Raw genomic sequence first — 16,004 nt, forward strand, 5'->3', positions numbered from 1 at the left:
ATTTGATTTGTATGAAAGGTGCTATATAGATAAAGTTTGATTGATTGATTGATTGATGATTGATTGATTGATTGATTGATGATGATTGATTGATTGATTGAGTCGGTCAGGAATTTAAATGTGTCCCTCCTATTGATGTGCAGAATATTTCAGTTTACTAAATGATAGTACTTGACAGACCTGGGGATATATTAAGACTAAAACAAGCTGAACCCTCCAGATCCAGACTAACTTGTGAAAGAGTAATGACTGTACCCCCGAGTCGAGTGATGGATTTACCATTAGCTGGAATAATCTATCTCAACTAACTTCATCCAGGTAAATTGGGGTTACTTGATCACCACTCAGGCTTGACAAATACCAACCACCTATCATTTCTCCTCATGAAGCTGTTTGCTTAGTGTGCTTATATATTCATGCTGCATCATTTACAGCTGTCACGCTGCCGTTCAGAGGAATCTTTCAACAAAGCTTTTTCACAGACGTGAGGGAATAGGACTATCGAACACCCTGATGCACATGCAGCAAAGCTGGTGTGTGACGCTGCTGCTGCTGAGGCTCAGGGAGATGAAGTGTCTTGCCCGAAGAGATTTGAGACAGACAGGGAGGCTGAAGGGAGGACAGATGGGTGAGGTGGTGTAAAAACAGACGGGCAGGGCTCTGTTTGGTATTTGCCATTCACTGTCTGCCTGCAAAATGCTTTGGGAAGGCTGCCACTCCAGGCATACAAATACCTAATTCTCCTCAAACAGGATTGCAACCTTTAGCGAAGCCTCTGCCGCTCAAAACTGAAAAGCCAGGCCTCGTAATCAAATTGGTGCATGGCCTTCTTAAAAATCACAGATGTAAGGGCTAAAGGAGAGCTCAGGCAAAGAAAAGCTGAGGAATGTCAGAGATGTTCTCAGCACAGGAGGCCTTTTGGTCTCCAGGTTTTTTTGTTGTAAACCAGCAGAGGAAGAGAAGAGACTAAACCCTGAATACATCAATGTCAGAGACAACAAAGTGACCCGTACCAGTAGGACCTTCAAGAAATGGAAGCACACACTTGTGATTCTAACCATCCCGTGTCTTTTTCCTCTTTTTCTCTCCTTTACAGTAACAACATCGTCCTTGAAACGGGCGATAAGTACACCCTGAACGAGGACGGTTCAGAATTGATAATAAAAGACGTCAAGAAAGTGGATGAGGGAGATTACACTTGCATCGCCAAGAACAAGGCGGGAGAGAAAGCCGAGGAAGTCAGCCTGAACGTGTTTGGTAAGAGAATAACTCCATTTGCTTACGATAGCATTGAGAATGCTGTGGGTCTTTTTCTCTTGCTGGCCTTGCCTTTTGTACTTATTGACATTTGCTGTATGCGCCTCTCCAGCTTATCCAGTGGCCGGGTGCAGGGTTACACAGCGTGAAGCAGAGGGTTTTAAAGAAAGCATGTCCTATTGAAAACTAATTAAGCCACCCCTAAGGACATTGAAAGATACCACACTAGAGTTTCTCCTCATGAGGAAATGTGCACCGGCCGAATGTAATCATGTGCTCGCAGCTCTATTATGGGTCAATGGGGTATGAAACCACAACTCTAATGAAGCCTGTCTGTGTGCTTTACTACAGTTGTGCTAACAATATGTAGCAGCTATTTAAAGCTGCACTAATGATCATGTTTAAAGAACGGATCAAATGACTAAGCATGATAGGAAAGATTTTATTTGTTGTGCAACAAAACAGAGAGGATAATAAGCTTACTGTGCCGCAGCCGCAGTGCTCATTTTAGCATATTATAGGTTAGTATTTGCATTTTTACAGCTCACACACTCCACCATAATCAACCTTATTGTTAGATTAGCAGGCTGATGTTTTCCAGCACAAAAGCTCTGATAAATCTACTGTACACCTACCTGATTTGTAATATGCGAGACTGACTCCTCAAAGGTATCCAGCTGTTAAAGTAAGTCTGACATCTAGCTGCTAAAGAGCTGGATATATTTCCTCAGGAGACTAGGGATGTTACAAAGAGACTCATTTTCTAATTGTTGAGACAGAAATTTCTGATCAATTAAGTAATCTAAATTAAATAAAACACCCAGGAAACCATCCAAATTGGAAGCAATATTTAACACAGTCAAACACGGGATCTGAGTTCTGCAGGTAACTAATGTCAAATTGGTTTTGTTAACGCCAAGTGTGGCTAACGTTAGCAGAGCAAGCATCACTAGCTTTCAGTCGTCCTTGCAGGTTAACACATACATGCCTGAGTTAGGCATGGATCAGTGATCAGTTTCATGTATTGAGGTATTGCATTTACGGTTCTTGAGATGACAACATCTAACCATGAAGCTGACTGAAGGTTGTCCTCAGTAGAGTCTTAACATTTTTAATTTTATTTATTTTTATTTCACCTTTATTTGACCAGGTAAAACATGTTTGAGAACCAGTTCTCATTTACAAACATGGCCTGGCCAAGAGGAACATGAACACATACACATGTAAACTACAGTCACAAATAGACATATAAACATAAAAAAGAGCAAAAGTGAACAAGTAAGAAGCAATGCGCTTGAAGTGTAAGCAAAGTGTGTGTGTATACAGTACAGGCCAAAAGTTTGGACACACCTTCTCATTCAATGTGTTTTCTTTATTTTCATGACTATTTACATTGTAGATTCTCACTGAAGGCATCAAAACTATGAATGAATACATGTGGAGTTATGTACTTCACAAAAAAAAGGTGAAATAACTGAAAACATGTTTTATATTCTAGTGTCTTCAAAATAGCCACCCTTTGCTCTGATTACTGCTTTGCACTCTCTTGGCATTCTCTCGATGAGCTTCAAGAGGTAGTCACCTGAAATGGTTTTCCAACAGTCTTGAAGGAGTTCCCAGAGGTGTTTAGCACTTGTTGGCCCCTTTGCCTTCACTCTGAGGTCCAGCTCACCCCAAACCATCTCGATTGGGTTCAGGTCCGGTGACTGTGGAGGCCAGGTCATCTGCCGCAGCACTCCATCACTCTCCTCTTGGTCAAAATAGCCCTTACACAGCCTGGAGGTGTGTTTGGGTCATTGTCCTGTTGAAAATAAATGATGTCCAACTAAACGCCAAACCGGATGGGATGGCATGTCGCTGCAGGATGCTGTGGTAGCCATGCTGGTTCAGTGTGCCTTCAATTTTAACAGTGCCACCAGCAACAAACACCCCCACACCATCACACCTCCTCCTCCATGCGTCACAGTGGGACCAGGCATGTGGAATCTATCCGTTCACCTTTTCTGCGTCTCACAAAGACACGGCGGTTTGAACCAAAGATCTTAAATTTGGACTCATCAGACCAAAGCACAGATTTCCACTGGTCTAATGTCCATTCCTTGTGTTTCTTGGCCCAAACAAATCTCTTCTGCTTGTTGCCTCTCCTTAGCAGTGGTTTCCTAGCAGCTATTTGACCATGAAGGCCTGATTCGCGCAGTCTCCTCTTAACAGTTGTTCTAGAGATGGGTGTGCTGCTAGAACTCTGTGTGGCATTCATCTGGTCTCCGATCTGAGCTGCTGTTAACTTGCGTTTTCTGAGGCTGGTGACTCGGATGAACTTATCCTCAGAAGCAGAGGTGACTCTCGGTCTTCCTTTCCTGGGTCGGTCCTCATGTGTGCCAGTTTCGTTGTAGCGCTTGATGGTTTTTGCGACTCCACTTGGGGACACATTTAAAGTTTTTGCAATTTTCCTGACTGACTGACCTTCATTTCTTGAAGTAATGATGGCCACTCGTTTTTCTTTAGTTAGCTGATTGGTTCTTGCCATAATATGAATTTTAACAGTTGTCCAATAGGGCTGTCGGCTGTGTATTGACCTGGCTTCTGCACAACACAACTGATGGTCCCAACCCCATTGATAAAGCAAGAAATTCCACTAATTAACCCTGATGAGGCACACCTGTGAAGTGGAAACCATTTCAGGTGACTACCTCTTGAAGCTCATCGAGAGAATGCCAAGAGTGTGCAAAGCAGTAATCAGAGCAAAGGGTGGCTATTTTGAAGAAACTAGAATATAAAACATGTTTTCAGTTATTTCACCTTTTTTGTGAAGTACATAACTCCACATGTGTTCATTCATAGTTTTGATGCCTTCAGTGAGAATCTACAATGTAAATAGTCATGAAAATAAAGAAAATGCATTGAATGAGAAGGTGTGTCCAAACTTTTAGCCTGTACTGTATATAAGTATGCATGGAAGTAAAGTCCGAATTGATCAGCAGGGCCAACAGTCAACTACAATCTGATGAAGGTTAAGCTTGAAGGTTGTGAGTGGAGTCAATGTTGAAAGTTTGAGGATGTTTCATAAGATATTCCAGTCATTAACTGCTGCAAAACCAAAGGAATTACATCCGAAAACAGTAGAAGTACCGGGGATGATGAGCTATTTACTAGACCTAGTGTGATATGAATCATGGGCGATGTGAAGAACAGAGGACAGGTAGGGAGGTGTCTTGCCCAGGATTGACTTATATACAAAATGGAGCCAGTGGTGAAGCCAGTGGTGAAGCCGCCGGGTATGCAGGGAGGGCCACCTCACCAATTTATAGAGATCACAGTGGTGAGTGTATCTAGGGGTCCAAATAGACCAGGTTCTTAGCCTGGACCAGCATGTAAATAGTTTGATTTCTTCTTCTTTCTATCACTTCAGAAATATCTCCAAACTCAGACCTTTAGTGTCCACAGCTGAGCTGGAAATGATTACTCATGCTTTTGTGTCATCTCGGCTGGATTACTGTAACTCTCTCTTCACATGTCTTAGTAATGCTTCCCTGAACCACCTACAAGTGGTCCAAAATGCTGCTGCTCAGCTCAAATCATCTAAAAGGTCTCATGTTACTCCAATCCTCATATCTTTGCACTGGCTTCCAGTTAAAGTTAGAATCCAGTTTAAATGTGTGTTGTTGTGTACAGAGCGCTCAATGGTCAGGCTCCAGTCTACATCAGGGAGCTGCTGGAGCCTTATAACTCCAGCAGGTCTCTGAGGTCTTCTGATCAGGGTTTATTGGTTGTGCAACGTACCAGGTTAAAAACTAAAGGAACTCTGGAACTCAGAACTGTGGACACTGTGGACAGGTTTAAAAAGCAGTTGAAGACCTATCTGTTTAGACTTGCCTTTGTTGAATCTGTCTGTTTTTATGTCATGTTTTTGCATTTATTTGTAATCTCTATTTTGCCTTGTGTTGTTGTTGTAAAGCACCTTGTGACCTCTGTTCTTCAGAGGTGCTCTGTAAATAAATCTTACTTACTTCAAATGTAAGCAATAATTTGACTTACATTCATCAAAAGGCCTGAAAGCATCCCATTCTGAGCATCTTCACGTGTGTTTTAAGAGCCAAGCATCGATTAACATGTCACCTCTTGTTTTCAGTGCAACCCAAGATTACCTACCTGAACAACCAGACTGCAGCGGAGTTTGACGAACAAGTCACCCTGACCTGCGAGGCTTCGGGCGACCCCACACCAACCATCTCCTGGAGTTTTGAAAACAGGGTATTCACTGAAGGAGAGCAGGTACTGACTGAATTTCTCTTCAGTGAAAGTGGTCAATCAACTTTCTAACAGTCCATTTGTTCAGACACAAAGTGTTCCAGTAAAAAAGCCTCTCAACAACATCCCTTAGAATACTACAGGAGACCTTTACACAGGCCAGAACCTTTGGGAATGGAAGTTAATACATGGAGTACATTTATACAAAGACTTACAACATTTCTGTTCCAAATACCTCCTTTTTAAATCCTAAGGTTTTTTCATGGTCAATTATGCACTGTAGTAGAAGCAAATATGAAATATTGGGTTCACGTTCAAGTATACCTCTCGGTGTTAATATAATCCTGCAGGGTTCAATTGGTCAAAGAGTTTTTTAAACCCCAGAATACTACACCATAATGTAGGCCAGCTGTCAGTGATGATCTATACTATTTTGTCAATGGAGCACAGGCTCTGCAGACCTTGTTAACCAATCATATGTGCGTAGACTCCTTGAGGAATTGCTCTACTAAACTCTGATTTATTTCAGAGCAAGACTCCAATCCATCACAGAACTAAAACATCCGTTAAGATTTACATGGAGATGTTTGAGCACTACAGCCACAGACTCACTGGCTTTTACCTCCACCTCTACCTTAAAGCTGGGGTTGGTAGTCAGATTTAGATTTTCACTTTTTGTTATACTTGTTAAAATGATCTTTCTGTCCCAATGCCAATCAATACGTAATGTGTTCTTAAAAAAAGAGGTAAAAAAAAGCTGCTATCTACAGCCGGAGTAAACTTGGGAAATAGTGTTGACATAGTGCAAAACACAAACCATGTGCTGAGGACCGGTTTGAATCAGTCACCATCATATGGTCATGAATCAGCGGCGCTCGTGCATGCTCGTTTTAGAAGAGAGGGGAGGGGAGGGGTTAGACCAGGGGTGTCAAACTCATTTCAGTTCAGGGGCCACATACAGCCCGAGATGACCTGAAGTGGGCCGGACCAGTAAAATCATAACATAATAACCCTATAAATAACGACAACTCCACATTTTTCCTTTTGTTTTGGCGCAAAAAAAGTACAAGTACATTCCACACATTTTCACATTTAATGAACTATCTTTCTACAAAAACACCTATTGTATTTTTCGCCATGATGAGTCTCATAGTCGGGCCGAACATGATATTCTTAAGGACTGAAACCTGCTGCAGACACAACAAGCACACAGGTTTAAGATAAGATAAGATACTCTTTTGTTCGTCCCACAACGGGGAAATTCATGGAGTTACAGCAGCAACAAGAAGGTGTACAGTACAAGAATACATAGAGACAACAGCTTGGCCATAATTCTCCCAGTCACCTGACACAGTAGTGCTAGTGTTAGTAGTGAAGGAGCGCACCTATGACGCACCCACTTTGTTGTTGTATGGTAAGCACATGTACGATATGAGACTCCTTCCGAAAATAGTGGATCCACCACTTCTACATATACACAAACTTTAGTGTTGGATCTTGAAGCACTCTAAAAATTCTATGAAATTCAACCAGATTATGCAATCTGCAAATATTATTTTTCCTCCTCATAGGTAAAAAACTAATTTGAAATAGTACTTTTATTGAAAAATGGAAGTAAATGTCTTCACTTCAATTTTTCACTTTGCGAAATCATCCCGCGGGCCGGATTGGAACCTCTGGTGGGCCGGTTTTGGCCCACGGGCCGTATGTTTGACACCCCTGGGTTAGACGGAGTCCTGAGAAATGCTACATTCAAATTCATGCTAGTTCTCCGTGACTACCAACCCTAGCTTTAGGTGACGTCATTGTGTTTTTTTGGGGTGCCATTTAAATCCAAACAGTTTGCCTGTCAGCTCAGACTGCTCACTTCACACACTCAAAACTTCACATAGAATCCTGAATTGCCATCTGACTTCCCACTTTGGTAAAGTTTGGATTCTACTACTTCTCTAAACTTCCTGCTCCCTTCTCCAACACTGTTGGAATTGCACTAATGATTCTTCTACATTTCCATCACCAATGCTGGGAGGGAGAGTGTGCACATTGCCATGAAAACCAATTTCCAGGCAGTGCCAAGGCATGACATTCCCCCAGTGTTGCTAAGAGTATATGTAGCACTCCACTTCATATTCATCATTAGCATTTAAATGGGAATATTTTTGTGAAATAAGTGTGTAAAGTGATTTCTTCATTTACAGAAATAAAGTGGGACTTAGTTGAAAAGAGTTAAAGTGATATAGTTTAATTATTGCTGTGTAAAAAAGCCAGAAGCTCAGTCTCCTTCCCCCAAATGAGATTGTTTTATTCCACTCTGGCAAACTGCTGTGATGATCCACTTAAAAAATGAGTGGGCACTTTTTCTCCGGCTGAACATTATATAGAGTAAAGAAGTCTTTGCTCATAATGCCACATAAGGGTTATGCATTCCTGTCATGCTGTGGTGTATATCCTCGTTTCTTTCCTGGTGTCCTTCAGGAGCAGCAGAGATAACACTGGAATAAAGCTCTGGCTATAGAACACTGTAAAAAGGCTTCTTAAGCAAGTGTGCTATGAATACCATCCTTGTGTGTTTTCCCCATAACAGTGGTCACGGTGTGTTGGCAGTCACCAAACTGAAGAGCAAATCTCCTCCTGAGTCTCTAGTTGTGCTCTATCATTTCATTGAAACTGTATCATTTAGAAAAATCCATCTTAACGGTCTCCCCTGACAACGTGCATCATGTGAGGAGCTGATAGATTAGTCACTTCAGAGAGGTAATTTTCTGCTGTGAATACACAGTATTAAGATAATTGCCCTGCTGCCTCTAGCAGGTTCCTGGATCCTGCAAGAGCACCTCATAAGTTGATGCATCAGCTTGCATTCGATACTGCATACATAACACAACACCTTCATGGTGGTTTTTGAAAAGGACTGATGCGACCTCCCTCGCAGGGGTTTCATCCCCTGGGTCACGGGCTGGTTCTGGTGCTGCAGACAGCTACCTTGCCGGAGGGGAAAGTTATGATTGGGCCAAACTGATATGAGCATGTCAACAACTGTTCTATTCTTGGAGACATGCACAGTAAATGCTGTGAAAGCACCTGTCCTGTTATGTCCCACAGGATAGTGAGAGACTGAGTTGCACAATATTTGGGCCAAACTGGCCTACTTTACTTCACAGCTCTCTGCAGCTGTGTTCAGCTGCTGCTGCTGCATGATGAATTAAAGCTGCCATGTAAAGTCTCATTCAACTTCAAATACTGAATATAACTGTGAGGGGAGCCTTTGAAAACATCATCAAACTGTAATAAACTGAAGAGATCTACTGTCTTTGGTACTGGTGCTGTTCAGATGCATATGAATAAAAATAGGTGTTCAGAACAGCAGGCCAGTATTTTGTTTAGAGACTAGTTTTTAAATATTTTTCTGTAATAACAGCAGCAGGACGTATGCAGCTGTATGGGGGACTGGCTAGGACAAAGGAACTGTATGTCATGGAGGAATATAATAACAAATCTGAAATCATCATCATCGGCCCCAAATCCCTCCTCCCCTCCGCCCAGGACTTCAAGCTCTCCATAGACGGTCACACTCAGTCACCCCCTCCCCTCAGATCAAGAACCTTGGCGTCATCTTCGATCAGACTCTCTCCTTCCAACCCCACATCCGTCACATCACCAAAACTGCCTTCTTTCACCTCCGCAACATCGCCCGCCTCCGTCCCACTCTCTCCAAATCCGCTGCTGAAACCTAATTCATGCTTTTATATCCTCACGACTCGACTACTGTAATAGCCTCCTGTATGGTCTTCCCTCCTCCCATCTACAAAAACTACAATACGTACAAAACTCTGCTGCCCGGCTACTCACCCACTCCCGCTCCAGAGACCACATCACCCCTGTCCTTCAACAGCTCCACTGGCTCCCCGTAAAACAGCGCATCCATTTCAAGATCCTGCTCACTACGTACAAATCCCTCAATAACCTGGCCCCCCCATACCTCACTGACCTAGTAATAATTATCATACATTATATTTAAAGGCGCTTTCTCGGCAATCAAGGACACCGCACAGATATAATATATACATACACGAATTTACTTAAAGGAAACAAAATCAGAGTCAGAAATGAAACCATATAAACTAACAAAGTGGTAAGAAATAGAAACATTAAATGTGACAGTGCAATTGGAGTCAGACGGAAGTAGGCGGTTTTGAACAGATATGTTTTGAGTTGTGATTTGAAATGGGGAGAATCTGTGTTTCTGAGTTGAGGTGGCAATGAGTTCCAGAGACGGGGAGCAGAGCGGCTGAATGCTCGGCTCCCATAGTGGTGAGACGGGCGGAGGGGACAGACAGGTGTATGGAGGAGAGGATCTGAGGGAGCGGGAGGGAGTGGGAACATGGAGGAGGTCAGACAGATATGGGGGGGGCGAGGTTGTGGATGGTCTTGAATGCTAACAGGAGGACTTTGAATTGAATACGGAACTGAACAGGGAGCCAGTGGAGCTCTTGGAGGACAGGAGTGATGTGGTGGATGGAGGGGGTTCGGGCAATGATCCGGGCAGCTGAATTCTGGACCAGTTGGAGTTTATGGAGGGATTTGTGAGGGAGGCCGAAGAGGAGAGAGTTGCAGTAGTCCAGATGGGAAGTGACAAGGCTGTGGACAAGGATGGCGGCAGTGTGGGGGGTGAGGGAGGGGCAAAGACGATTGATGTTACGAAGATGGAAGTAGGCAGTCCGGGTGATGTTATTGATGTGTGATTGAAAGGATAATGTGCTGTCAAGGATGACACCCAGACTCTTAACCTGGGGGGAGGGTGAGACGGAGGAGTTATCATAGGTGAGGGAGAAGCTGTTGGATTTGGATAGAGTGGATTTGGTGCCAATGAGGAGAACCTCAGTTTTATTACTGTTTAATGTAAGGAAATTTAGGGTGAACCAGGTTTTTATTTCAGAGATGCAATCAGTGAGGGAGGTGGGCGGGAGAGTGGACGAGGGGTTAGTGGTGAGGTAGATACTAATATGCTATATCATACTTGCATGGGACTTCCACCAGATCCATGTCCGGGCTGTCTCCGATCCGCTGCGGTCCCGCTCCGTGCTCTCTCGTCCGTCAACACCCATGGGTTGCGTTTTCAGAACATAGCACTGAGCAGGACCGCCGGACAGATGGAGTCACGTGACCAAGGTTTTCCCACGTCATTTACTGAATCAAGGATTCTCCTCCTCCTCTCCTCATCCATGTTGTCTTTCTGGTCCTGTGAAAACCTCTGACCTGTTGACTCCAGGCCTGGCTCCGCTCATCATGACTTTGGTTTGTTGTTGTAGTTAAGTGAAATACGATCTGGTGATAACACAGAGTGTTTTATTCTGAAAATTAACCGGATGTTTTCATTTTGTTTTGGTGAAACCTGACTTCCTGTCCCGCTCCATCTACTCTGTTGAGATGGATGCATCGTGCTACGGCATCCGGGAACAATAGAAGTCTTGAGTATCTGATCCGGAGGACAGACACAGCTGGAATACAACAGAGCAGATCCAGTGGAAGTTAACACATTGACTTGAATAGAAAGCAGATCAGGTGCCGTGACAGATTGGAGACTGGCCAAACATGGATCTGGGGGAATTTGGCCGTTAGCATTCTTAAGTATCTTGTACTTGGTAAAGTCTGTCCTACCTGAACTCAAAGTTAATGTAAGCCATGACAGGGTTGTGTTCAAAGTAAATAGAATGAGCATAAATTCAAACAAACATATAGTGGCATGAATCAAAAACAAACCAATGCAGGTGAAGAAAATGTAATTCTTTCTGAGCCTCTAACCCTGCAGGTCAAATATGTAAGGAAACCAGAATGACCCTTGATAATACAGCTAAGATTTAGCTTCACCCTCCACATGAACAGCTGATTATACTCATCTTGCTAGTTAGCTTACATCTAACACATACATAGTTGTTTTTTTTGTGCAACATAAGTTAGGACACTTATCTTGTAGAATTAATTTGTAGCTGGCTTTTGTCCCCTACTTGGTTTTTCTGTGGTCTTAAACACTCATTAAATGTTCATGTTAAGGGTTAACTAAGGCCTGTTAGTGACAAGAAGCATCACACGCTTGAATTTGGACTGGCAGTGTGAGACTTAGAGCCCTATACTCTGTTTCCCTATTCGTCGTATACCCGGTCTTGGTCAGTAATTGTCCAAACATATGGACCTGTAAAAGTGTTATCTTGCACATTTCCTCTTAAAAGGATCTCATTTGTAAAATGAGTTCTCTCATGCTCCAGGGAGCTAATACTAAGAGAGCACCCACAGGTTTAATGGCTTTATTTCCCAATCTGTGTCGCTTCTTTGTTCAAGAGTTTTCTTTGACCTTTAATGTAGAGAACAAACATCCCTAAGTATTAGTTTACTCCTTTCACCATCTGCTTTTAAGGAGAACTTCAGAAAAGTTTAGCTTGTTTTTTAAGCTTTATTCTCCTTTTGGGATGGAGTCTCTTGTGTGTTTCATTCCAGCACCATTAAGCAGGTTTCGACCAAATTCAGCAGAAGCAGAGAGGAGGTTGTTTGTTATTGGAGCTTCAAAAAAAATCATCCCAGAATCTTCCCAGCATCACATTGATTTTATATTTTTCACTTTCCCTCCGATGCAGTACATTAAAACCAGTTCCAGAGTGTCTTTGACTTTTAAAATCTACCCAGGGAATTTGAAATGTGAAATATTTACATCATAACCTGCCTGAAAAAATCATCTGTTGGCAGAAACTCTTTGAATAATTATTTTGAATATGAAACAGAAAAGCAGATCATTTCAAGCTGAATTAGTCATTTCAGCAAACTAATCCCCGTGGAAATAATCACACGAAATCCCAAATTTTGGGGTGTACTCAAAACTGCAAGCAAGGATACATGTCAGGGAATTCAACCAAGATGAGGCACTTATTTTATTCAACTCTCTAACACAGGATTGGTGCTGTGACAAAGGTTACAATGAATGTGTACAGCTTTCTGCAGATGAGCTGACTCCATCTTTGTCACATCAGGGAAATAATGTCATTTTATTTGAAGGAAAGGACTTCACAGAATTGGAAGGAGTGTCAGCACTGTGCTGATATGGTACAGTACAGTACAGTACAGTACAGTACAGTACAGTACAGTAGCATACAATGAAATCCAACACAATGTGAAACTGCATGAAAGAATACAATACTTTATGATACTATACGGTACCTAATATATTGCCCACAATAACAATGATATCATAATACAGTGATTCTTTTCATCATCTTTGATAAATTGGAAGACATTCATTTAATGGTAAGCCACAATATTTGATTAACTAAAGGATTGAAAAGGCCCCCAAAAAGGTTAGGTGCAGTAGTATTGCCAATACTGTAGGATTACCAAGAGTCACAGTTTGACTAGGTTGGTCCTGTTTTTAAGCTACTTGTCCCGAGTCCCAATTAATCTTATAAACACTAATATGTCCCAGTTTTGAGATCCCTGCCTCATCATGTGTCAATCAATCTCGACTGAGGTACGTCAGGTAGACTAGCTGTCATGCAGAAAAGGAAGTCAGCTTTTTCTCAAGAGTTCCAGGAGAGTAACAGCTTCCCTCAAAACGTACCAGGCAATAAAGATGCTTTTGTAAAATGAAGATCAAATGAAATAAAGTGAAATAAAGATAAAATAAAATAAAATAAAATAAAATAAAATAAAGTAACATAAAGATAAAATAAACTTAAATAAAATGAAATAAAGTAAAATAAAATGAAATAGAATAAAATAAAATGAAATAAAGTAAAATAAAAATCAAATTAAATTAAGTAAAATAAAATAAAGTGAAATAGAATAAAATTAAATAAAATCAAATAAAGAAAAATTAAATTAAATATAATGAAATGAAATAAAGTAAAATAAAATAAATCAGATTAAATGAAATAGAATAAAATAAATAAAAAAAGATTAAATTAAATATAATGAAATGAAATAAAGTAAAATAAATAAAATGAAATACAGATAAAATAAGATTAAATATAATGAAATGAACTAAAGTAAAATTAAATTAAATTAGATTAAATGAAATAGAATAAAATAAAAAAAGTAAAATAAAGATTAAATTTAATTAAATTTAATATATATATATATAAGTTTATACAGAAGTGCATAATAGTTAGAATAACCTTTGTAAAGAAGCGCTGTGAATGAAGGAGATATATACAGGATGTTAATGTGGTAAGGATATTGCAAAGTGTATTGCACAGTTATTAAATGGTGGGATCAAGCTGGAAGTAGAACTGTTGCGACCTGCGTCAGTGAGGCAACTCCGGTTATGACCAGCTTACAGTCTGCTTAGGAATACATCAATGCCATCCATGTGATTGTGTTTACTAATGTTATATAACCACATTTTAAAGGAAAGTTTGGACTGATTGGATTGGGATTTTTCATCTGCTGAGGCTCTTTCTGTGGTGCTGAAAGGTGCACTGATGAAAAATTGAATTGCACTATAATCTCAAACACGTCCGTTTGCAATAAAATTAAAATGTCCCTTTTCAGAGGTGTTAAAAAACGGTTACCCTACATTACCACTACGAGGGCTCATGAAGTAGAGACATGGCATCAATTGGAGAATAAATGATTGCCATATTGATCATTTTCCCCATCCCTCCCTCCCTTAGCTTGCTTCACTTTTAAGTAGAGTTATGGCTTTCCTCCTGGTTCTTTCTAAAGCACAACCTTTACCTTTTTAGAAGTAGATTGGTAAGCAGTGAAAACCACCACTACTTCTTGTTCTCCATTATGTTCTAGCTAAGTGTTTGACTATTCTTACCACATTTGTTCTGGAGGATTTATACACCTAATTCAGCTTGTGCAGGCATACCTAGTTTTTTTCCATTAACTCTGCCATTTATGACTGCCAATCAGCGGGAGCATTCACACAGCACGGCACATTCACGGCTGTTTTGTGAGCCACTGAATCTTATCTTCCACCTGCAACACACGACTTCGCCACTTGCAGTTGTCACACAGTATCTCCCTCCATTCACAGCCTGTCACCATCCCTCTCTTCCCTATCTATCACTGTCAGATCAATTTTGATTAAATGCGGCTGTAATCAGAAAATCCCGCTGATCATTTGGTAATAGCTGTCACTAATTTTCATCGGATCGCCATTCATCATCGGCGTGTTGCTGTTTGCCACGCTCTGTCTTCCATTCACGTTCCTGTTCTACATCACAGCAACCAGGCCACAAAGGGAACAGACATATTCATAATGAGAAATGACAGAGGAGTCGTTTTTCTCTGGCTGTTACTGCCTCTTTTGACTTCCACTTCTCACTTGTGTTGTAAAAAGTATGAGGAATAATAACAATGTATCATCTCCAAAGAGAGGATTTCAGTTTGATGCAGAGGTTCTTTACAAATGAGTCCCATTTGTCATTTTATGTCATTAGATATGTCTGTGTGTACTATATGTGCTCTGTACATAAACAAAGGAGTTAACACAGTATCCAGGATGAGAAAGCTGCAGATTAGGGAAACAAAGTCCCCTGATATGGGTAATGGCTCTCTCGTAATTAGTTTCAGTGCCCTGTTTTCCTTAGTGTGCCGCCAAATTCTCCTCTTTTTAAGAGTAAATTAATTAAAAACCCACAGAGAGGCCCCCATGCTGCTTTAGGAAAATAAGCTCCAGCATGGCTTTTTGACCAGTCAGAGAAATCCCCTGAAGGCAGCGGAATTGCCAGTCAAAGAAATCCTGACCTGCATTTCTGGGCTTTAATGTGTGTAGTGCTCGTTTTGGAATATCAGGAGCATGATATGATTTCCAAATATTCGATCACTTTATAAAAATCGAAGAGTTACTTTGAATATTCTCTCATTTTAAAAGTACAATTTATCATTGTTTTTACTGGTGCCTGGTTGTAATACAATATTTCCACCAGACGGTGGCTTCAGAGCGTCTTAAAGCTGTTTGCTAACCACATTAGCAGAAGAAGAAGAATGCTAACTGCATTAAATAGCAAAAGAAGAAGAAAACATTAAGGACAGTCACTGTGATTTTCTCCATTTGTGAATCTCACACTACTACACACGTATTTGCAGAGACTGAGCATGGCTGTAAAATGTAAACACACCATAGACTGTATAAAATATGGACGTAGTATCCGTGACGTCACCCATCTGTTTCTGAAGAGCTGTTTGAGACCAATCGGCAGCGGCAGCCATATTGCTTCTGTGGAGCCAGTGTGACGTAAAGAGGTGGGCTTTGAGCCTCCCACCCTCCCAGCCTCCCATATAATTTATGAGTAACTTTGGTGCTGACTAGTGAGGGTCATTTAAACATTTAAACACACATGTAGTCTGTGCAGACTGACTAAAAGGCTTGAACAAGATTAGGTGCAATCGACCAAGAGTCTTTCAGCCCCCAGAACTACTTGAACTAAAAGGTTCCTGTGCCCCCATTGTTGTCTGCGTTTCGACCGCGGGCTGAAGTCCCGGGTAGATTGTGCAAATCAGGC

The 16,004-nt window shown here is 41.2% G+C and overlaps 2 protein-coding genes across 2 annotated transcripts in view; one reads left to right on the top strand and one right to left on the bottom strand.

The window, feature by feature from the left end:
• Positions 1–375, bottom strand: part of LOC117812733 (neural cell adhesion molecule 1-like) — a 26,007-nt gene extending 25,632 nt beyond the window's left edge. Inside the window, 1 exon segment of the mRNA XM_034683645.1 lies at positions 366–375. Within this exon segment, the coding sequence (XP_034539536.1) occupies positions 366–375 (10 nt within the window).
• A 511-nt stretch (positions 376–886) lies between these two features.
• Positions 887–16,004, top strand: part of LOC117812734 (neural cell adhesion molecule 1-like) — a 544,127-nt gene continuing 529,009 nt past the window's right edge. The window contains exons 1-3 of the mRNA XM_034683646.1: positions 887–921; positions 1,097–1,257; positions 5,387–5,529. Coding sequence (XP_034539537.1) covers positions 887–921; positions 1,097–1,257; positions 5,387–5,529 — 339 coding nt within the window. The remainder of the gene's footprint in view (positions 922–1,096; positions 1,258–5,386; positions 5,530–16,004) is intronic.

This window comes from Notolabrus celidotus, chromosome 5, assembly GCF_009762535.1.
Source record: "Notolabrus celidotus isolate fNotCel1 chromosome 5, fNotCel1.pri, whole genome shotgun sequence".
Lineage (NCBI taxonomy): Eukaryota > Metazoa > Chordata > Actinopteri > Labriformes > Labridae > Notolabrus > Notolabrus celidotus.